The 22,963-nt window shown below is 49.2% G+C and overlaps 2 protein-coding genes across 4 annotated transcripts in view; both read left to right on the forward strand.

The window, feature by feature from the left end:
- Nucleotides 1-353: 353 nt before the first annotated feature.
- On the forward strand, nucleotides 354-9,065 carry C16H11orf52 (chromosome 16 C11orf52 homolog). Its single transcript, XM_037409870.1, has 4 exons — nucleotides 354-685; nucleotides 5,003-5,043; nucleotides 5,807-5,853; nucleotides 6,215-9,065. Exons 1-4 carry the CDS (start codon nucleotides 654-656, stop codon nucleotides 6,449-6,451), a joined length of 357 nt encoding a protein of 118 aa, XP_037265767.1. The 5' UTR covers nucleotides 354-653; the 3' UTR covers nucleotides 6,452-9,065.
- A 5,575-nt stretch (nucleotides 9,066-14,640) lies between these two features.
- The window catches only part of DIXDC1 (DIX domain containing 1), a 39,398-nt gene continuing 31,075 nt past the window's right edge, over nucleotides 14,641-22,963 (forward strand). Inside the window, exon 1 of one of the 3 annotated variants that reach the window (XM_037409905.1) lies at nucleotides 14,641-14,886. In XM_037409905.1, the coding sequence (XP_037265802.1) occupies nucleotides 14,827-14,886 (60 nt within the window). In that variant the 5' untranslated portion in view covers nucleotides 14,641-14,826. The remainder of the gene's footprint in view (nucleotides 14,887-22,963) is intronic. The other 2 variants (XM_037409903.1, XM_037409904.1) reach the window with 2 other exon arrangements.

The raw sequence follows: 22,963 nt of genomic DNA on the forward strand, positions 1-22,963 counted from the left end.
CTGTCATTCTCAAAAGCACAAATCTGTACACTTTCATGTAGGTAGATCTAGAAAAAATGGGATCCCAGTAAAGTCCCTGAGGTTGCGTATGCCTTTCTGCCTGCAGCAGAAGCAGCAGCACCAGAGCTCAGGTGACAGTAGACCTGCATGGCTGAGGCATCACCTCCTTCCCAAGAAGACAGGCTCCTTCCCAGCTGATGCCAGCCCGTGCCACACATTTTCCTGACATCCCGCTTGAGAGGCAACGACGAGGAGCAGGAACAGCACCGGTGTTTCCCACCCTGGCGGTTCTCCTTTTGTCCAGGAACAGTTGAAGTCCCTCCTCCATCCCCTTTTGCATCACTGCTGGCATCAGCAGGATGGCGCTGAGGGGAGAGCGGAGGGACAGCCACCGTCCCAGGTCCCCCGGCTGAGCTGTAGGAGGCCGGGGGGCGTGCAGCCCCCTCGCCCTGCCCTCGCTGGGCAGCAGGGGGAGAGCGCCGGGCCCGGGGGCACGGCGAGCCCCCGGTAGATGGCACGCACGGGCCCGGCGATGGGGAGAAACCCGAGACGGGCAGACACTCCCTCGGAGCAGGCAGGGGCCGAGCAGGAACCAGGAAACACCGGCTCGCCCCGGCCAGGGAACGCTCCAGCCTCATGGAGGCGGCAGCGCCATGGGCAACCTCTGCAGCTGCGGGCGAGCCTGGTGAGTGCGGCACCCCCGGGGGCGGGGGGCGGCTCGGGGGGGCTCGGCCAGCCGGGCTGCCCTGCGCTGGCCTTGCCGGGGACCCCCCGGTTTCCCCCCCACCCGGTTCCCCCCCCACCCCCGGCTGCTCCCCGCCACCCCCGGCTCCCCCCGTCCCCGGCAGCTCGGCCGGAGCTGGGCGCCAGCGAGCGGCGGCGCCGGGGGGGGTGTCCAGGGGCTGGGCAGGACGCGGGGGGGCGAGGGGGCTTCGTGGCGCACAGCCCCCACGGGCTGTGGGCTCCCTGCTGCCTGCCCCGAGGGCTGGAGGGGACGTGCCCTTGCCCCAGGGGTCTCCAGCCGGGTGGGCACCGAGGGGTGCCCCTGTGTGTGTGGGGGTCCCTCGGGCAGTGCGGGCACGGCTGCTCCGTCCAGCCCTCAGCCCCCCCAGCCCCTCTCCCTGCCGCAGCTCCTGGGCTTTTATTTGCGCTTGGGAAATCCTGGCCACGTTTTTCAGATGATGTTGCTGGTTCTCCCGGGGATGCGGGGCGGGGGGGGGGGGGCGGGGGGGCGCAGCTTAATCCCTCCTGGCTCGTGGTGAGCCTGGACCTCCTGCTCCCAGGGAAAGGGCACAGTGGAGCAGCATTCCCTGCCAAAGGGAAATATTTTCAGCTCTGAGCGCTCTACAGGGGGGAGAGCCCTGAATATCAGATGAATCTCCCAGGACATTCTCACCAACACCGAATTTGTTAAAAGTATTAGAAATTCATCAGCACTTTTTAATAATTACAAGAGGCACAGCATCACCTAGTGGCTCAGGCAGAGGAGGAGGTTCAGGAAACTGAGGTCCTTCCAACCTGAGCCCTGAGCTGGGGGGCAGAGGAGTTTGGGATTTAGGAGCAGGAGCTGTAGGTGGCAGGTGGAAGGCTGGTTCTCGGCATGTCTCCCCCATCAAAAGTCCTATTTTCTACTTCCTCTACCCTGTGCCAGTGGGTAAATGAGGCACCCAGGGTGTCACCTTCGTTACTGCGGGGGACAAGGGACAAGGGCCTGGCCAGGGAATGCCGGGGGCACGGGCTGGCTCCCCTGAGCAGAGCTACAGCTGCCGGGCACGCTGCTGATGCCGTCTGGTGGGGAGAGCTGTGCCACAGCACAGACTGGCAAAGCCAGAGACTCCAGAGTAGAAACAGCACCGCTACAGCATGTGCTGTGGTGGCACTTCCATGTCCAGCCAGTGCCAGGCCATGCGCAAACACTTCTGCCTCCAAAAGCCCAGAATCTGAGGGGCACTCATCTGTGTGGGGCCAGGCAGGAGAGCAGCTTTCTGCTCCGTTTGGGGAGCAGCATGGTGGCAAGCTGGCTCCTCTGGGGTAGCATCAGATTCTACTCCCCCAAGGCTATGGACCAGGACTCCTGTCTCCCACTTGATTTTTTTCCAAAGGCTGCATGGAAAGTAGGAAGCTGGGATGGTATTTCTGCTGGTGGTGTCACTACTACCTTCTGGCAGATTCCTGCAGCCAAAGGCAAAGCTCTGGCCAAAGACCCTTTTGACCCCAGCACCCCTGTGGGACTCAAGCGCTAACACATCTGCCTTACAGACTGTTCAGCGAGGAGGAAGCGGAGCTCTCTGCCCAGGAGCATCATTCCCCGTCCTGCACATGGAAACACGCAGGTGAAGAAGGGCCTCAGGCGCCCGGGCTGCCCCTGTGCTGCACAGGCTATTCAAAAGGCTCCAAGCACGGAGAGAGGGAGGCAAATAGGAATGTGCTGTTGGGACATGTAACTTGGCTGTGGGAGACACCTCCAGAGGACCATAATCATGCTGGTGCACTGAAGCCCCACTGCAGAAGTTTGCATGATTCATAGCTTTGCCTTGGTGACAGAGAGGAAAAAAAATGGTACTTAATTTTAGTTCAGGTGTTTCCAGGCACCTATACTGTTTTTATTTCCATATATTCTCTCAGCACTACAGCAGTGTCAGCAAAAAGCTGAGCTTCACAAGTAAAGCTGAGACTTACAAAAGGGTTCAGGGGAGGCAGGTACCCACCTTCTGGACAGAAGATCGTTTTCATGAGCACTACCGAAGCATGGGCCCTAAGGGAGACAGAGCAAAGAGCAAGACTGAGGAGGCTCCTGAAGGGTTTAAAGAGAAGCCATTACTGCAAATTTATTCAGAGAAGAAAGTTAGTGATGAAGGAAAGTGTGCCCTCAGGTCTGGGTACCTCTGCGAGTATGGCCCAGCGGAGGGCAGGCCCCAGCTATTCTCACACTTGGTTTGATACCCAGGGCTTCTGGTGTGCATGGACAGCAAAAGATGCCAAAATTCAGGACCCACTGTGAAGCAGGCTTGTGTAGGGCAGGAACCAGGCTGGCACTGGCATGGGAAAAGGGGAAGAAGCGATACAGGAGCAGGGACGTGTGTGCTGTCATGTAGAATACAATGTGCTTCGAGCAGGCTGTGAGTTAGTTACAACATGTTTGACCTGGTTTTGAGAAGAGGCGAGAAGTTTGCCCTGCTCTCATTTCCCTTGCCACATCCGTTCTAATTACCGCAGATCTGAGGCTGGGAGATGCCACCTCCTGCCTGGCTGTGATTAGCTTGCAGACAGCCTCAGAATAGCTCCAGCCTACACACTGGCTGGTAACGCGCTCTTTACGAAGGCAGGCAACCAAAACAAGCAAGAGCAGCTTGGAAAGCTCCGACTGCAACCTGCCTCCCAGGGAAGAGGACAGGGACCCTGGTGATTTTGGTTCAGATGGTGCTGTTTCCATCAGATTGCCCAGTGTGCCTGAACGCGGTAAAGCAGCAAAGCGCTCTAGCGCACAAGCCTTGGCAAGGAGGGCCCTGGAGACCCGCGTAGAGACAGCAGAGGAGGAAGCTGCAGGAGCCAAGCAAAAAGCAACGCTGCCTTGAGCTAGGCCCCTAACTCCTGGGGGCAGCCCCCCAGATTTTTTCTGGCGAGGGCTGGAGGGCCGTTGGTGCCTCTGCGGGGCAGCACGCAGCAGAGACAGGAGAAGGGGTGCTGGATCCTTTCGCCCAGGCGCACGGCCACCCTGCCTGCCCCAAAGCTGCCTTTAACTTCCCAGGTCTAGAAGCATGGTTAATCATTACTGAGCGTGTTGAAGGTCTCCAGGTTCTTTGCCCGCATTCGTGCTTTTTTTGTTTTGCCGTTATTGTGCCAAAGGCATTACTGCACACGCCGTCCTGCTCGCCCGCCCACCGAAACTGTGGCTAAAAGCCGGCAAAGGCAGAGCTCTGCCTCAGGCACTACATGGCGCCCGCCTGTGGCAGGACTGTCTGGCAAATGCACACGATGTGGGACATAAAATGTTTTTTGGGAGCCATCTGGTAACTCCGTGGCCCCATTAAAAGTGCTGGCTGCCCACATGCAGCTGCTGCCTTTGCTGCAGCAGAGACCCACGTGAGAGCCTCAGCTGCAGGCGGTGCTGGTCCCCAGCCAGCACCAGATGGACACGCGTGCGCAGGAGGAGCCCTGCAGGGGCTGGCACCTGCTCTCCTCTGGCCCTCTGAGCGTGATGCAATGATAACATTTCTTTCATGCATCTGGCCCAGAATGTGACACGTCTGTGCTCTGCCAGACAGTCTGCACTCGCCTGCCAGCACCAGCCTGCAGGAGCTCAGCTCCTGCCTCTGTTGTTACAGCTGGAATGGATTTGGCTCCTGTTCATTCCGTGGCTGGAACATGGCTGGATTTGGCTTGTCTCTTTCTGGTCACACAGGTACAGCCGAGATTAGGGTTTGGATTGGCTTTTATTAAGGGCATCGCTTGTTTGCTTTGGCTGTGTTTTAAGTGGAAAACCGAGAACAGGAAAACTGTCTGAAACGTTAGCACAAGGTCTGTGCACAGCTGCTCCTCAGGCAACAGGGCCAAAGCACAGGGTACGGTGCTATCGAAGCATCTGAGCCTAAGAGAAGGGTTTCGTGCCAGTTGTGACCATGCTTTGCACCCTGCATCTTTGATCATACAGCTGTGCAAATGTAGCTGCAAAACTACAGTGAAATGTTCTCTCATTCAGTGATGCATACGCGTATTGGACAGCCAGGCAGGGCTGAAAGGCAAGGAGACTTGGGGGCATCTGTAGGGTATGGTACTGTGTTACAGAAGATGGAAACACATTCCTGCATCTCCCCTTTGGACCTTCTCCCTGCAAGAGTCACTCAGGTTCTGCCTTGGCTCAGTAGCTCTTCTCTGAGACGCTTCTTGGGCCGTTCTCACTACCCACAGATGTGGTACCCTGGCGGGGTGGTGCATTTGGGTTTGCATGTTGTGAGGGCAGTGGCTGGGGCTTCTCAGGGCTGACATCTTTCTCTGATTTCAGGAATTGTCCTTCATCATTTAAAAGAAAGAAAGAAAAGCAAGGTAAGGATTTGTGAAAATGCTTTAGAGGAGAAGAGGTGGAGTGACTAAGCCCTTGGTTAGCTGCCATTAGTCAGTGCTGACTGTGAATTGGATCCCCGAGGCTGAGCTCCCCTCCCATACTCTTGTACCTAACCTTCCTTAAGAGAAGTTTGGTAGAAGCAAGAGGCGAGATTTCTTTAAAATTTAAAGCAAGGAGTATAATATGCCGTGGGACTTGGCAAGGAGGGGGAGTATCTCTAAAATACTGGAGTCTCACATCAAAACACGTGTGAGTACTCTCAAGTGGCAGCACAGAGAAGCTGCATCAAACTCCTGTAAGAGCTACAAACATCCGTCTGACATCAGTTCTCCAGGATAAAGTGCATTCCCAGAGTAGCCCAGATGTGTCCTGTGGTCTTTGGACCATGCTGGGCAAATTTTGTTTGCCAGGCAGCAAAGGAAATAACAAAGTTAAAACTGGATCTGCCTTCTCCAAGGGCCTGACAAGGAAGCTCTCTGTCCTGTGTCTGTCCTTCTAGGTTCTGCCAAGAACATTGCGGTCCACAGCATGTTGTCATCCTGGGAAACCTTATTTTTTCCAAAGAAACAAGCCCAGGCTTTCTTCTTGGAGGCAGGCCTCTGGGACAGTATTAGGATTGAGGGTGTCAGAGGAGGTGGAGATCTGATTTGTCTCCAGTCCATGGGCCAGACACTGCATTTCTGCTTTCAGAGGTGGAACAATAAACAGTTGTGTTAACCTGATCCACTGGTGTTTCTTTTTCAGGAACTAATGTGAGACATGAGAGCCAACAGCATCAGCCTGACAGGAAGGTAAACAGCTTCCCAGAGTTGTTTTCCTAACCGTATGTTGAGAAGAGAGAGCTGACCACCATTTCCTAGGCTAGATGGTTTGGGAGGACATGGGGCAGCTTTTTCAGAGCCATGAATCATCTCATCGTGTGTAGGCTTTAATGGCTGTGGGAACCGTGTGCATTGCTGCACAGTGATGAGGGCCCATTTTTCCCCCTGAAGTGCAGTGGAAGCAGTAGGATGAAATCGCCCTCTGAGCCAGAGATATCAGAGGGCTGGGTGGTGCTGGGGGCAGTGTGCAGGGTGTCTCTGCCTGGTCTGGGGAAGGCATGTGTGGCAGCAGCCCAGGGAGCTGACCTTCCAGAGCTCTTTCTCCCCAAAGGCTCCAACATACGAAGATGTCCCAGAGTTTCCTGTCTACGCCACCGTGAGTAAACCCAAGAGCGTGAAGCAGGATGACAGCATTCATTACGCAGACATCCAGGTGTTCACCAAGGTCCGGGAACGCTCTGCAGCAGAGGTGAAGAACTTACAAATGCAGAATGCCACAGAGTATGCCACCCTCAACTTCCCCCGGCCCAGACTGAAATATGACAGTAAGAATGGGACCTTGGTATAAAAGGTTTGATGGCCCCCTCCTCCTTCAGCAGCAAAAGGATTTCACAGACTTAGAGATGCTGTAGATGCAAGGTAACCTCATGGACACGTCAAGTCTCCCTGAGAAAGTGCAGAGAAGACTGTGTCTTCCACCTGCATTTCTCTTCAGAGGACACAGACTTATTCATTCTCACATGATGAGTAGTTTCCCATCCAATTCTGCTGACGAAAAACATCTCTTCCCCTCGGAAGAGTTGCCCCTGAAGCTGGCAGCCCATCTCCTCTCAGCACTGTGAGAAGGCAGAGCTGCTTCTTGGCTGATGAAGGCTAAAACCGCAGCAGAAAGTTCCTGCTGTGGCACAGGACCAGCTGAGTGCTGCTCCGCAGCTGGATGTGGGAACACTGGCGTCCAGGATTCAGTCCTGGGACAACAGAGATGTTGCCGCAGGATTTTATGTCGATGTTAAGAAAATTCTGCGGTGTGCCGAATGACATGCGGGTGATACTGTGAAGAAATGGCATAAAAGCTCTAACAGTATCTACTGCCATGTCTTCCTCCGACACCTACCACTGTAACTGCAGTCGTGCACTATGTGCATCCCCTTTTCCCAAAAAGCAGTGTTCCATAACTATGCACAGCACACTACAACCAAGGTCAGAAATGCACAATTAACTGAGGGGTACGGAATAATTCCTTTTCACTGAAGGGCTGTACAGATACGTATCCTTACATACACAGAAGTGAGTAGTGAGCTCTTGTCTCTGACTGGAAATGAAACAAGGAAAATTGGCAATTTAACTGCGAGGCAGCCAGTTAAAAGTCACTGCCTATATTTAGGGCAGTTATCCAGTCCTTAAGAGTACAGCAGCTGTCTACATGCCTGAGATACTGGGAATGAATCCTGGTCAACTTTAGAGGGCTTTGGACTTTTCCACCATTTTGTCTTATTTCATACTGTCAGCCTTAGTTATAAACCCCAGCAACAAAGAGAAAGCACCACGTGGTGTTTTCTGCTGCTTCTCTCAGACACACCTTTGAGAGTTTGCTTACGGATTTAAAATAGTGTTAGTAATACAGTATAGCAATTGTCCAAAAGGCTTCTGCCACTGCTCTGGGTTTGGCAGTTGCAGCACTGGCAGTTAACAGGGCTCCCAGGCAGTATCTTCAGGCATTAAATCAATGCTTGGCACGTTCTGTTCCTAAATAATGGTCTGCATAGCTAAATGGAGATCGTGGGACAACCTGTTTTATTGCCAGTGTTTTAAAAAGGACATCCTGGTACATTTTTTATACATACATAATTTTGCATATTATGGCTCAGTTAAATGTTAAAAGCATGAAGGAATTCCTGCTCATTACAAAAAAAAATAAAGCTGGTATGGGCAGTGTTTGCTAAGATGGAAGTGTTTTGAGGACCAGTCCTATAATTTTTCTACCTTGTTGCCCATGTTATTTGGTAGACCTCAGCAGGGCTATTGTAAGACCAGAGAAACATTTGCAGGAGAAGCCCCCTTTTTTATAATGGATACAGTATATTTTTCTACCTGAAAAGGGTTTCTTTGCCTATGCTATCCAGCTGACCTCAGCAGGACTATTGTAAGGTCTGCTGTAGAAGGCCCTTCATTTATAATGGGTACAGGATTATGTTAGTGGCGGGGCTGTTTGTTTTGAGTGCCAAGGATTCCTCTCTCTGCTCCTCCAAGTTCCTTTCTGTACTCCACACCCAGCATGAAAACCCGTCCTTTGGACCGAGGAGGTTCAAACGGGCACATGATTTACTTGGAGGAGCACGCGAGGGAGCCGTGGGATGCTCCAGCCCTCAGCTCTGCTAGCCCAGATGTGGGTCACATACCTCCTTGCACTGAATTGCTGAGGAACTAGAAAGGGACACTGGCATTAGTTCTGGTGAAGCCCTCCACATCACAGGAAGAACCCGGATTTTTTAGAAACATGGTTAAATATGGAGTGTTGTTCAGGAGATGGGAGGTTTTCTAGCATGTGCAGACTCCCAACAGGTCATTTTAAAAACCAGTTTAAGTGCAAAAGCTTGTTCTTGCTGTGGCATGCACAGCGTGCGGTACTGAAGATGTCCTCGCCCAGCGGGAGAGCTGGGCCGGGGGCCAGTGAGCTGGGTGGCCACCAGCCACCTGGGTCCCTGGCTGGCGCAATGCGCACATCCATTACGTTCAACCAATTTTGCCATGGACTGGATTCGGCTCAGAGGAACTTGTTTTCCCTTGTCACAGCGCTTGGTTCTGTTGATCGGTGCATCCGTTGTCTGTATTCCGAAGGAAGGGGAGCCACAGGGAAGTGTCTTTCCCTGTGTGCCTCCGAGCTGGAGTGAGCCTTCATCTCCCGAGCTCCAGCGCTGCTGGGGCTGGGGCTGGCTCTGGATACACCACACGTGGCAGAGACAATGAAATGCTACGCAGTGCAGGAAACTACCTGTCTACCTTGAGCAGGTCAAGCACGAAACCGCACACCCTGCAGTAAGGATGTGTCCAAAGCGCTTGGGCTGGCGCTGTTGGAAACTCCCAGCAGTGTTATCACCTGTTTCCCGAGTTCATAATGTTTGGGTGTTAAACGAGTGTTAATGTATCAGTTCTTTGAATAAAGCTGCTGGGTTTAGTTTTAATTAGTACATTTGTACTTTCGGCGGGGGGGGGGTGGGGTGGGGGGGGTGTGTGCAGATCGCGGCCTGCACTGCACCGGGGCCCTGAGCTGCGGCCTGGAGGGCTCCTCACACTGCCCGGGGGGCGAGCTGCGGCCTGGCTGAGGGCTTCTCACACCGCCCGGGGCCCGAGGGCTCCTCACGCTGCCCGGGGGTCCAAGGCCCAGCCAAGGGCTCCTCACACTTCCCGGGCCCGAGGGCTTCTCGCAGCGCCCGGGGCCCCGCGCCGCCGCCGCAGAGAGCCGCCCCGGGCCCAGCCCCGCCGCCCGAGGCCTGCCAGCCCGCGGCCCCCCCGGCTGCAGGCGGGCCCGGTGCGGCCGGGCGGAGCCTGCGCGGGGCCGCCCCGTCCCGCCCGCGTCCCCATGGCGAGCGGCGACGCGCCGCGGCCGGGCCCGGGCCGTGCCGCTGCCTCCCGCCCGCCCCGGGGCAGGTAGGGCCGCCGCACCCCACCCCACCCCGGCGTCCCCCGGGCCGCCCCCTCCCCAGGGGCCCCTCAGCCCCCGGGGTCACCCTGCTCCGCGGTCCCGGCTCCCCGGGCCTGCCGCTCCCCGCGGTCCCTCAGGCAGCCCAGCTCCAGGGGATCCCGGTGCTCCGGGCCCCTCGTCCGGGCCCGCTTCCAGAGGCCTCACAGAGCCACCCGAGCCCAGGGCCTCGTCCCACACCCCGGGGGCCCTGCTCACTCGCTCCCACCCCGCTTTGCGCAACGGGGCCCCGAAAACGCACCACCCCCGGCAGAAGGGTCAGCAGGAGGGTCTGCACGCCCGGCTCTGCCCCCCTACCCTGTCCTGCCTTTGGGCCCCACAGACCTACCAGGGTGGCACAACCAAGGTCACGGTGACCGTCTGCCTGTGGGTGACTCCGGCCCACCTTTAAATGATTATTAAAAGCAGTGGGTTTAATTCAGCCTTTCTCCAGAAATCTTACTGCAACCCATTCTGCTAACTCCTCCAAAGCCTGTCTTCGTTCACCAGACTTCACTCTGGACTTCCAAAGGAAGAGTAAGCAGAGAAAATATAGATTACCAGAAAATTCCTAAATAGAAATGTCAGCATGTGGAACTGTTTCCTAAAAATTTTTATGAATCTTTGCTGTCTGGGGTAAATGCACTGACTCGCTAATATTTGACACTAGGGACCAGTACAGCTTTGGCTGGTGTCTGACTTATGTTGAATTTGGATTCCCCCTCCATGAAAGGGAAGAAATAATTAGATCCGATGTGCACTGTAAGCCAACATAATCAGGAATCTTTTTTTACATCTGTCTGAGGGCAATTCTGTCTACCAAACATACTTTACATGTGGCAGAAAATACAAAAAATGCATAAATTGCCCTCAGACTGTAGCCCTTAGATGTATTTTCTGTGGGCAATGAAAGAAGGTGGCAACTTTCCCCCTTTGTTTTAGTTACATTCAGATATTTTGTGGTTGAGTCTGTTCTCCCTCCAAGAAAATTATTTCCTTTGTATTAAATACATTTGCTTCTCCCCCTCAGGCTTCAAGGGGGAAGCAGCGCTGGTACCTTCCCCTTGGCGCTGAGCTGTGGCATCCAGCATGGGAACGCTGATGGACATGGTGCCCCGACATACATCACAGCCTGCTGCATCATCTGTGAGTTTCCAGGAGTCCTTTTTGTGTCTGACCTCTGTTCTAGCTGCTTGATGGGGAGGTCGGAGGGGGACACAGTGACACAAGGGCACTAGTTGCATTAGGCAGCTCTTTTGGCTATTCCTGCAGTCATGGCCTCACGTGCCTCACAACCTTTGTTTCTGAATCACTTGCTTTCATTTCCCCAAACAAAATTTTATTAGCAAGAGCTGAACTGTGGCCACTGATCTTTGTTTTTCAAAGGCTGATATAAGAGACGCAATCAGCGAATGTTGATAAAGTGCCTTAAAATCCGTGGATGGAAGTCTTGAAGGAAGGCTTATGTCTTGATACTGGTGGTGCTGCTGTGACAGGATGGCAGGAAAGGGAGCAGTAACAGGGCATGCACCGTGCCCGGAATTCCACAGGGGCAAGTACAAGGGTTAGGGTTGTGCTGAAACCAGCCAGGAGAGGGCAATGCCACCAACCAAACTGCCATCCTACATGGTTGTTTTGAAGGTCTGTTGCCCTTTAAACAGTTGATGCAGACATTGGTTTGGTATCGTTGTCCCGTACGCTTCATTTTTGGATCGTCTTCAGGGAGAATCATGAAGCATTAGTTTTAGTGAGAGGCTGTTTTCTTTCCCTCCTGCAAAGCTAACATTCAAAGGCATCTATTATGGTCTTATAAAACTGAAAGAAAAATGATTCCAGCTACAAGAAGCTTGAAATTTAAGAGTGAATCACAAAGGTGAAAGAACTAGCGTTTAGTTTTTAAAAGTTATTTCAGCATACACATACACCCAAGGTGCATTTGTGTTGCCACAATAAAGAGAAGAATGGCTCAACATGCTCTGCCTCTCCGTCTAGCCAGCAGAAGTGGCCTAGTTTCTCTGACATTCATATTGTCAAAGTGAGGCGGTTCGGTTTCAAAGATAAGAAACTCCACGTAGAAGCAAATCTTTGATGACAAAATTGCCGATGGACAACACACCATGAGCAGTACGTTCTGCTGAACCTGGCAGAACCTGAACCTGGCACACAATGAGAACACTTTGCCTTTCCCTGTGTTGCTGTTCTAGTAGGTAGAAGCTCTGGAACAGGGATACGGGACTGCAAGTGACCACCTGAATCTCAGACTTCAGTCCCAGCTTTTCTTGGTTGATCCCAAAAGGCAGGCAGGGTAGGGCTTCGGGCTTGAATCTCTTCTCTCCAGTCCAAAGTAACTTCTTCACAGTTGCCCCAGGATGCTGTGCTGAGATAGTGTTTCGGCATTTCTCAGGGATGGCACTACTATACTGCGGGTGACACATCTGGCTTAGGTCCTCTGATTTGTGCCAGGAAACAGGGGTATAGGGAGGAGGAGCAGTGAGAGAAGCGCTTCTCAGTCCTAATAACTACAAGGTGGGGGGTTGTCATCTGCTGTATTTGGTTGGCCTAGGAGAAATTGCCCTTCTTTAGACCACATTTGACGATTTTATCTGGTATACATACATAGATCCTTCACTATGTTTCCCAAAGCAAGTCCAGGACTCTTTGTGGGGTCTATATGCAAAGGCAGCTGCTCAATTCATGTGGCTGATGGCCCCCTCAGCATCACGCTGTGTAACGCGTCCTGCTATGCAATGGCATGGGGAGCACACGGTGACTGAAGGATGTGGTATGTATCTCATATGACAGCTAAGCTGTAATTGGGGGTGGTGCCACAGACAGCTTGTACAAGGACCTTGGAACTGGTTTGAGGTCAGATATCAAATAGCCATGTCCTGCTTCAGAACAAAGCCAGTCTGCGTCCCTGACAAACTGGAGGTGCCTGCAGAAACTTTACGGGCTCTACAAATGCAGGTTGCGCTGCAAGCAGTGACTCCACGGCAGTATCTGCATCCTGCTGTTGCCCAAGTGTGTTGGAGTCCTTACAGGGTGGAGCACAAGTGTTAAAAGTGCTTCATTGTTGCCTGTCGCTATTGCAACAGGACACCTACTAAATGCCACTGAGGTGAGGTGGACCAGGATAAACAAACCGGTGTTCTCATCGTATCACCTTATCAGGATTTAAACAGTGCGTTTTACATTTAAAACCTGTTCATGCTTTGCATTTCTATGATGTTTGGACAAATTATCCCTTTATTCTTACTTTTAGTTGTTTTTTTAATCCTGTACATTTGGGTTATGTCTCCAGTGCAGACTGCCTGCCTTGCCTTTGGCTTCTCTGCTTTCAAAGCACAAAGTTAAATATCTAGATCCAGCAGGGATTATGAGCATAAAATATGTAAGGGATTATGAGCACAAAACATGTAATCTGCTATCAGATTCATTAAACAAAATATAAAAACAATCAGAGAACACCTAACAGCCACCTGCAACCTTTCTGTGCATTCAGAGTGCATGCGATATTACTTCAGTACAACTGGGGTTATTCTATTTTTGTTCCAGAAACTGAAGTGGTATAGGGAAGGGATGACCTCAGCATCCTTACCTGTTATTAGAAGTCTTCTATGAATTTATGTTTACTGCGTAGCACTGAAAAACAGGTAATACATGTATAACTTTTTCTTTTAGATTATTACTCAAGAGTAGCATTATGAAGTCCACAGAAAAGGCTCAGAGCGTGTTTTGTGGTGGTGGTTTTTTTTAAATTAGGTTACTTTCTGTCTGATAGAAAAACCACTTATTTATGAAATTTTATGGAAATTGCAAAGGCATAAGCTACTTGATTGTAGCTTGAGAACAGGAAATTGAGATAAATATTTATTGCTGTCTATTTAAGGGCATTTTGAGTCTCAAAAGTAAACTGGATCAAAGTACTAACCACCAGCATTACCAGCTTACAAGAATTTATGCAAAGCCTCGCAGTAATCTGTTGTTTTGCTTAACAGATGTGATATTACAATCAATGGAAACATAAAAATCTCAAATCCCTCTGAATTATTAAAAGTAGGGAAGGCAATCGTGAATAAATAATTTAAAATTTATATGTCATGGAGGCGTGGGGGCTGCCTCCTCTTAGAATTACTTGGGTTGATTACAGAGTGAAATTACCTGTTGCTTGTTTTTCTGTATTTTATCTGTATCTCCATATGTGACAGAGTAAACCGGTAAAATGATGCAATTGCTTTTTCCTCCAGATGCTTCAATACTTCGGCAGAAAAACATGTTTGTTTATAAACGTGTCTCTCAGAAATGCTTGGCCAGGTATTTTGAAACCTGAAGGCACAGTCTGATATCCCCGGGCAGTACTTGCAATGTTGCTCTGTGGAATGGCAGCCAGAGCCCCTGGTAGAAGGGGGTCTTCATCCATCCGAGTTTTTCTTCTCTCTTTTTTTTTTTGGTTTGTTTGTTTTGGTTTTTTTTTTTTTCCCTGGGCATTTTCTGTAAGGTGGGATGAAGTTTGAGAGATTGCCTGGAGGTATTTGATACTTGTTTCTGGAATGAATGCAATTGTTACTGATTTAGGAAATTTGCTGCGAACTGTATTTAATTTAGTTGGAAAGTTTTCTTTTTTCTTCTTTCGATTTCATTGCCAGGGCAGCTGGAGCTGGGCTGAGTGCTGTGCAAACGGTGCTCGCTGCATTGTGGCCTGGTTTGCAGCTTCCTGCCTCTACCAGGTTGCTGACAACGCTGCTGTTTCTTTGGGGCTGCAGAACGATTGCTGAGAGTTAAAGCTGGCAGCTCTTAAAACCTTCCCTTTTGCCTTTCTAGCTCAGCAAGGCGGCTGTTATTTGCCGTTCTCTGCCTCCCTCCCTGCCCCCATGCCATACAGGGCTTGCTGTGTTTGGTGGGTTTGAAAATCTCTTTTACGCAGCAGGTTTGCTGTGAGTATGACTGCTGGAAATGGGTTTCAGATGTTTCCCCAACTCAGTCCTGGGCCTGCATCTTGTAAGCTGAAGCGTTTCTATAGGAACCGTATGACATCTCTCCCGCTACTCCCCCAGCAGCTCCCTCTCGAGCATGCCCAGTGCAAGCCTTGACTTTGGCTCAACTATCTGTGTGCAGTAACGGGCTGCACATATGGGACTATGAATGCGGTTCCTGATGAGCTCCAACTCTTTGTCTTTGGGAGGAGGAGGAAGAAGTCGTGCCCAGAGCTGGAGGATCTGCCCTGTGTCCTCTGAAACCCTCGCCCGGCGGTGGGCTCGTGGAGAATGCTCACTTGTTTGGCCAGGGGGAATTTACTGGATATTCTTCAGGAGGGCTTCACGGAGGTAAATGCATGTCCCAAGTCTCACACAGACCTTTCCGGGGGCAAGGCAGCATGCTTTTGTGCAGCATCTCTCAGGAACTGTTATGTCTCCCAGGGCTTTGAGTAACGGAGAAGGAGAAAAATGAGCAAGATTTCAGGGCGGGAGAGCCGCTTGCTAACAGAAGGGCATACTGGTCAGCACAGCCAGGGCTCTGCAAATCAGCAATAGTTTTTTGAAGAGTTTATGGCTGGTTTATGGCTGCTGTTTTTAGCTCGGAGTTTTTATGCTCTTCACAGCGCTTTGCTGTTGTACCAGTAAATAATATAGACTGCAGCAAGGTTATGGAGCAGTTTATTTTATGGAATTGACTTCTCTCCTGAGTATATGAAGTCTCTTATGTCTGAAGGCAGTTGGAAAGCCTGTAAATCTGCTTTGTGGGGACACATTTCTTGGGAGAGGCTGACAAAGAGCAGGCTGGCTGGGTGTTTTCCCCATTTTCTGTAGGCTGAGTCTCTAGAGCACTGAAATTCATCTTGGTCAGGAAAATGTAATTTTAAGAGTGTTCTTTATTTGCTTATTGTGCTGTTAGGGAGTAAATCATACAATAAGGAGTAAGAAGTACCAAGAAATTCCAGAGATGGGAATCCTGTAACTGCATGGGGATGCAGATTGCTGTCAGCATCCCTTTTTAGGATGCATGAAAAATTTGTTCTGTTGGACTCTCTTATGGACTCCGTACAAAATGCCAGGGCAGCCACTGCCCGGCTGTGCATTGTGCAGACCATGCTGGACCATGATTTCCTGTCTGTAAGCTGAAAAGGAAGGAAAATTGGAGGGGCTTGTGCTGAAACCAAGCAGTGGCTGCTGTTTACTTTCTCACCTGGTGGCAGGGATAGTCTCTTGGTGTGTTTTTCTCTTTCTTAGACTGCATAGCTTGGTTTTGTTTGTGTTTAGTGGTTCCTCATCCTTGCAAAGCTCCCCTGACTGCGCTGCCCCCATGCTCCGTTCTTCACAGAAAAGGAACATCCCTCCTAGGCTTAACAGCACCAGTCATCATGGGGAAAACAAACTGGGTGTGAAACTTGAGCAGCACAGCTTCATGCCAGCCACAGGTCTCCTTTGATTGCTCGGCGTAACTGTCTAAATACTCCATCCCCTCCTCCACAGAGTCTCTGGGTGTCATTGTTAGCTAGCAAAGGTACGGCTTTAGCTCAAGCTTACACTTCCTGTGCTCGAGGGCAGCAGATCCTTCTCTGGCAAACGCTGATAGGAACCTGTCTATTAATAATATAATTAATAATGGGAGCGAAGTTTTACATTAAGTGCTAGCTCCACCTGGACTGTCTGGTTTTACCCGCAGACTGCTCAGCTGTGGAAAAAAAAAAACCCTCTCCCACCATAAAACCAGATTAACTCATGTCTCCCACTTCAATCATATCACACACTTCACATATATAACAAAAGTAGAATTAAAATCAATTTTGCAAGTGCAGAACCTACGGTATAGAGAGATTGACTTGCCGAGGACAGGCATCACATCACAGACACAGCTGGAAATGAGTGAGAAACTCTGTAATTCTGTGCTTCTGTTCTGGTCCACCAGCTGTACTTCCTCCCTTATCTCTTTGTACCTTAGGTGCTTATTTATAGAAGTCCCTGAATGTGAAAAGAGTGTCCCAAGGTGTCAGATCCCAACACAGCACCCTGACGTTAGAAGGCTGGAAGTGAGTGGCTACTAAACCTAATGTTCAGGTATAAAAACAGATTCAAGATAAAAAGTCAGACTTAAGTTAACACAAGCAGTGAGCTGGAGTATTGCAGGAATTGCTGTGCTGATTCAGTGTCTGTTCTTTCGGTAGAACATCTTTTCTGCCCAGGTGGCTCTTTTGGTCACTAGATACCTTGAAATACAAGGACATGCTTCCCAAATCTGTGCATTAACATACACAAGTAAGTTGCTAGCAAGCTCACAGGTGCATGTGCAACCCTACGCATGCTTGGGACCTAGAGGCCAGGTATAGTTCCAGTTTCTTTAGAGATATTGGTGGTGTGTCTCTGTCTTGCACCTTTGGTCAATAATCCATGCCTGGAAAGTTACCCAGCACAGCCAAGATGCTATAGGCAAGTTTATTTTGTTTCTCTGTATTTTTTTCCCTCTCTGTCCGTCCTGCTGGCTGGGAGCCACCCTATCAGCCTCACTATCTCATGAGCAGGGATGGAGAATGAAGCATAGTTGTCCCTTCTGCAGCTAATGCCTGTTCTGCTTCACAGGTCATCTGTTAGATTGATGCTTTCTCGATGATGAACATAATCACAGATTGCTGAAGGGGCCCTGTAAATTGCAAATTCAGGCCAATGTGTTTCCTTTCCCTTTCAGAGTCCCTAGCCAAAATATGTTGTGGACAGTGTCATCTGCAGACATCTAAAAGAGGATGACTTTTGTTTAATGTTGAAACGCAGCGAACTCCCCTGTGGGCATCATGCAGCTCCCGTCCCTCTCTCATTAATGGACTACCCTGCCTTGAAGGTGTTTCCCTGCTGTTTATTGCGATTTATCGTATTCTCAGGCAGCTAAATAATTCAAGCCCAGAGCTGGATGGTGGCATGGGAATGTATGGCTGCTAAAAGCAGTCATTTATAATGCAAGGAAACCATGGAAGGCAGGGTCTCCTCTGTGGTGCCTCTGTCCATGTGGCCTCAGTTTGTTCTCTGTCCTTGAGGAAATGCAGTTTATTTGAGACACACGTCAGTGCTTTAAAACAGATGAGGCACACAGAAATGTGTCAGAAATGGGCCTCACAGCTCCAAGACATTAATGTGTCTGTATTTTAACAACAATAATATACCTTCTCTTTTTCAAGTTGGAAGTTAATTATTATGTAGTTGCTTATGTGCAATGAGTAATCTGAAATAGCTGTTTTTTCCTTCTGAGATAACATTGAACAACAGGCCTGGGACTGGCTCCTCTCCAGAGAGCAAAATGGCAGTGAATTTTTAATAGCCCAAGCAGAGCTTGTTTTGAAATCGTGGTCTCCCAACAGCATCAAAGTCAAATGCAAGGCTACCATATGAGGCTCTGTGTACCTGGGGACACCCCTGCACGTTTTGCTGTGTGAGAACTACTACTCCCCAGCGCTATGCACGCAGGAGGTGGTGCGGTGCAGGTAGGGCTCTCTGTTCTCCCCCTAGGAGGCTGCTCATTGCCTGCCCCCTCACCAAGTGCTCCAGGTAATATTTTCCCTTGAGCAGTGGTTCTTAGCCGAGTGGCATCTGCAGTAGGTATTTCCTGGCTTTCCCAGACATCGTCTCTCTGCCTCACTCTTCAGGGTTTGCTGTATCTGTTGGTGGACTTTGAGGTGATTAGATGGCATCCTATCTGTAAGATTTGAAGCCTTGCTTTGGGAAATGGCCTGGGCTTGACTTTCATTTGCTCTTCTGGTTGAAGTAATTTTCTGGCAGGTTAGACCTGCTACCGTCTTGTTCTGGCAGCCGCTCTGTTCCCCTTGGTGTAACATGCATGAGCTGCGATAAAAACGTCTCTGCTACCGCGATCTGAGCAGAAGAAACTTGCACTCGCCCTTTCCTTGCAATGAGTCCTATTTATAGCTAATAGGATTCACTATGCAGAGAGCTGTTTTGACTCCTGTGTCCCTCGTCCAGTTCAGCCCATTAGGACCAGCCCATAACTAAATACTCCCTGTAGTACCAAATCCCTCAGAGGCTGGTTTCACTAAATACATGGAGCTCTTTAGAAATGCTGATGGTTTCCACATAGTACATCCAAGTCTCATTTCACTTCGGTGTGAGACCACTAGTATTTTACATCCGCCCTACACTGTTAAAGCCACGGGATGGTCAGGCACACTTGTTTAAGGCTTGGCCAGAGTGGGAAAGGCTGGGATCTGAAGAACCACCTTAACCTTGCCAGGTTGCGTGTCTGGTCTTCAGGAGACTGGGCAGCTGCTGCATTGTGATTCTGCTAAGCCTCAAGCAGGGACATCAGAAAACACAGCTGGGGCTTCCCACACCTGGGTTTAGGTGGAGATGTGCTTTAGCAGACAATTGCTTGCTCTAGCAGGAATTCTTATCAATTTTTCTCAAAGCCCTTGTACCTGGCCAGCAATAGGACTGTCAGCAAGGGAAGGACGTATTGTATTTGCCGTTATATAGGATTAGGGGCTGAGCAGTTAGGATTCAAGCCCTGGCTGAGTTTCACTGTATGCCTAAACCAGGCTATTTCTTGTTTGCATAGCAGTGGCTGTCCTTTGGCAGGGTCTGTTACAGTGCGTTTGCACAGGTACAGTCAAAGATTTATTGTTATCAAAGCATTTTACAAGTAACGTAAAAATTAGTGTAGTTGCTTTATAGCTAGAAACTGAGGCATGCAGAGGTAAAGTAGGCTGCCAAATTCCCAGCAAGTCACTGGCAGAGTGAAAAACAGAGTCTGTATCCTAAATGTGCCTTTAGTGCCCTTCATCCTAGAGCAGGCAGCTTCACTGGATGTCTCTTCCCCTTTTCTTCATATGAAAGGTTATTGCCTGCAAAAAGCGCTGCTCAGTCATACTGTGTGCTGTCTCCTCACAAAGCTGCTTTTCCCTGTCTGTACAGAGCTGGTGACTGTATTCCACTGAAAAATGAACAGTGCTCCTTTTCTTTCCTGAAGCATCAGGGAATGTCTCAGCACAACTTGTTTTGACAGACCTTAGATTTTGTTTGGCTGTAGTGGAACCATTTGATAGTTCAGGGTGAATCATGTGCTCCGAAGTACTGGCAGTTTACGGTAAAAGAACTTCTTGTGGCTCAGCTTTTTGCTTGCATGCTTGCATAGAAACGTTGACCTGTGTTAGAAAAGGGCCTCAAAATACCAGATTGGGGAAAATGCAGAGGCACTAAAACATCTTGCAAACATGCCAGTAATTAGGCCTAAAGCAGCAACCTGGCTTCGAATGCCAGTGGCATTTCAGGGCACGTATTTCCGACTGTTGATTTGAAGGAATACGTCCTAGCAAGATTCATTTTACATGAGTTTCTGTCTGGTAGACTTTTGGAGTAGATGCTCCCTGCAATGACTGTGAGTTTGTTTAAGGAATGGATACCATCTCCAAATTTCCGAACATGAAAAGGGTGCACAGAACTGCTACTGTGTGTGGAGAAGGTATGGCGAGTAATCCCTGGATTTGTACAAACAGGAAGGAGGTATAGGTAGAAAACAGATTAATTGCAGGAAGGACGCTTGTGTGTAGTGTTATGAAAGTGACAGGCAAAATTACTGTTTGAAGAAAGCACACTTAGATGCCACTCACAAAAATACCCGTATGTGGCAGATGGGTGGCACAAGTGAGATCACTGCCTGACAGCAAGGATATGTCTTGGCAACAGATCAATAGGAGGAAAAGGTTTCTTCCATTAAAGGGAAAATGGAATCATCAGGCTTTTGTTTTGCACAAATTAAATAACTCTTTGGTTCTACAGAGATAAAAAGCTGTCAGACGTGCATTTCTTGCCATTTGCCCACCTAGGCCCAGTTTCTTGGGTGGAGACTCAAAGTTAATTTTTACGAGGTTACAACAAACTACTGAGCATAACTGTCTTTCAGCTGTGAGTGCTGCTCCTGACTTCACGAGCTGTTTAAAGAGATTTTATATTTGCATCTACTAAGCTTTTCCAAGTGGATTCTAAAATACAACATGAAATGACTAAAATACCAGTATATGTAGGCACAGGTAAGAATTACTTCATCATGTACTGAAAGTTGTATGTCTCTGAAATGGAGCATGACAGCTGTTGGCTGTGCAACAAGAAGTAAAAATCAAAATGGTAGAAAGAATGTAGGGAGTTTGAACGGCGTTGGGCCTTGCTGTTCAATGCTTAAGCTTTTCCTCTTAATGGGTAAAGGACTATGAAAGATGTGGGAAAACTGTGCAGTAAAAAACGAAGTGTCCTGCTGGACAGGTGGACATTCTGGAAATTCTTGCTGTTGTTTGCATCCAGGAAACATGTGAAATACACCTTCAGCTCTAGACTTCATCCTTCATAGACCTTCTAGCACTTCAGCTGGTATCTGAAATGCTGTTGGCACACTGCTCTCTTAGTCGACCAGACACTTGTTCCCTTCCCAGTAACAAGTGGTGGTTTAGCCAGGATGCCACAGGCAGCTGTCATTTCAACCCAGCAGTACTGCCAGGATTTGAGCAAAAATTGCTGCTCCCCGACTGGAGACGAAGACAGCGTTCCCACCCTGACATTCTGAATGATGGGCGAGAAGCAGTTCCTGTGTGAGATCTGTATTTAGGGAGCTGCGTACAGAGAGAAGGATTTAATTCTTTATATTTGTTCAGAACACCCAGGATGACAGGAATGACTGAAGTATTTCCAAAGATCTGGCCAAAGCCCTCTAAAGTTGCAGGCACTTGCTTTCTGAAATCATTGCACAAACCTGACCAGTCGATGAATGGCAGTCAGACTCTGGTTTCAAAAACGTTGTCTGGTCTAAGAGATCAGAAAGCAGAAGACTGGCCCTTATATTCTTGAATCTGGCTAGAGAAACAGGTGGCTGCTCCTTGAGGTGAATTCACTGAACCCAAAGAAATGGTTCATTATATTAAGATGAGGAAAATCCAACTGGCTGTGCCTAGAACATAGCACAGGTTAAGGGCATCGTTGGGCTGCTCCTCCCAAAGGTTTGTGCTGCTTAAGTCTTGGAAATTGACCTCAGAAGTTACAGGAAACATGTTCTGCCTATAATTTTAACAAGACCTCAGGGTAATACTTCTTCCTGGGTCTCAGCAACTCAGTGAAAAATCCTTGTCCAGACATGTTAGGGTGTTGGAAATGTCCACGTTTTCACTCAGATACGAGTGAAGGGTTAAAGAGCTCTTAGTCTTTTGAAGCTCACACTCTATTTCTGTCTCCTGATGTGCACCAGATTGCATGGGTGCCTCCTTTTCCAAACTGTGTCACTGTACTGAGGCGTCTTCTGTGCTTGAGACAGGCTATTTATAGATTTGGAAAATACACATCAGACCAAAAGCTATTTTGAATGAAATTACACCTCCTGCTTTAAAGTAAGAGTTCTATGAGAAAGGACTCCTGTGGGTGTACATGGTTGTTCTGGCATTGCTCTGGTCATAATTGGGTGTTTTTCGCTGTTGGATGTATCAGGAGTTATCTCAATGTGTTAAACAGCCTGAATCACATTTAAGCAGCAATTTTGAGAAAAAAAAATTGTTCTGCTGGCTTTGAGAGCCGAGAGAAACATTTGCTCGTGAGTTTTTATTTTCCGCTCCTACAAAGGCCTTCTCAAACGAAAACAAAATCAAACTGGAGGAACACTGGGTGGAAAATTCCAGTTTCTGTCTAATTAAGGTGATGTCAGAAAGCTTAGAAATTATACAAGGCCTTAAACATTACATCCTGATGCAATTAAGCTAGCCTTTGAGCTTTGCTGCTGCAGACGTTTGGGTCACTGCTCTGAACAGACAGGACACTAAACGCCTTTCATACTGGGACCAACCTCATAGCATGAGGGCTATTATTATTGACCTTGTTAGACCTGGTGCTTGGGCAGTGGCCAGAGGGTATAAAGGAAAAGCCGAGTAAAGATTGTGAGAAAGATTATTATTCTTCCAGGCTGATTCCCTAAACCCAACAATAAGGATAGATTCAAATTCATCAAATGCACGCAGAAAAGTAATCTGTTCCTAGAAGCAGAGAGCGAGAGCGTCAGGGGAGTCTACTGTAATGTGATAGCAAGGTCAGGCCCTCTGGAGGCATCTATCTGCTAAAGAATGATTTTTTTTTCCAAGAATGACTATTTGGCCGACTTCAAAATGTACAATACCCTAATCTCAGAGGAGGAGGAAATCTGAAAATTAATTGTATACAGTGTAATGTAGATGGCACTGGTAATAAAGGACAGAGTAGCATGTCACAAGCATTGTGATCTACCTGTATTTACTGTCAGGCAGACTGGACTGATTGATGGTTGAGAGGGGAGAAACAGGAGCCCACAGCAGCAGGTGGTGAATTGCACTGGTTAAATGAGAATATCAAGGACACCTACAGCTGGCAGGAGCTTTGCAAGAGGGGCTGCTTTTCT

This window comes from Falco rusticolus, chromosome 16 (assembly GCF_015220075.1).
Source record: "Falco rusticolus isolate bFalRus1 chromosome 16, bFalRus1.pri, whole genome shotgun sequence".
NCBI classification, from domain to species: domain Eukaryota; kingdom Metazoa; phylum Chordata; class Aves; order Falconiformes; family Falconidae; genus Falco; species Falco rusticolus.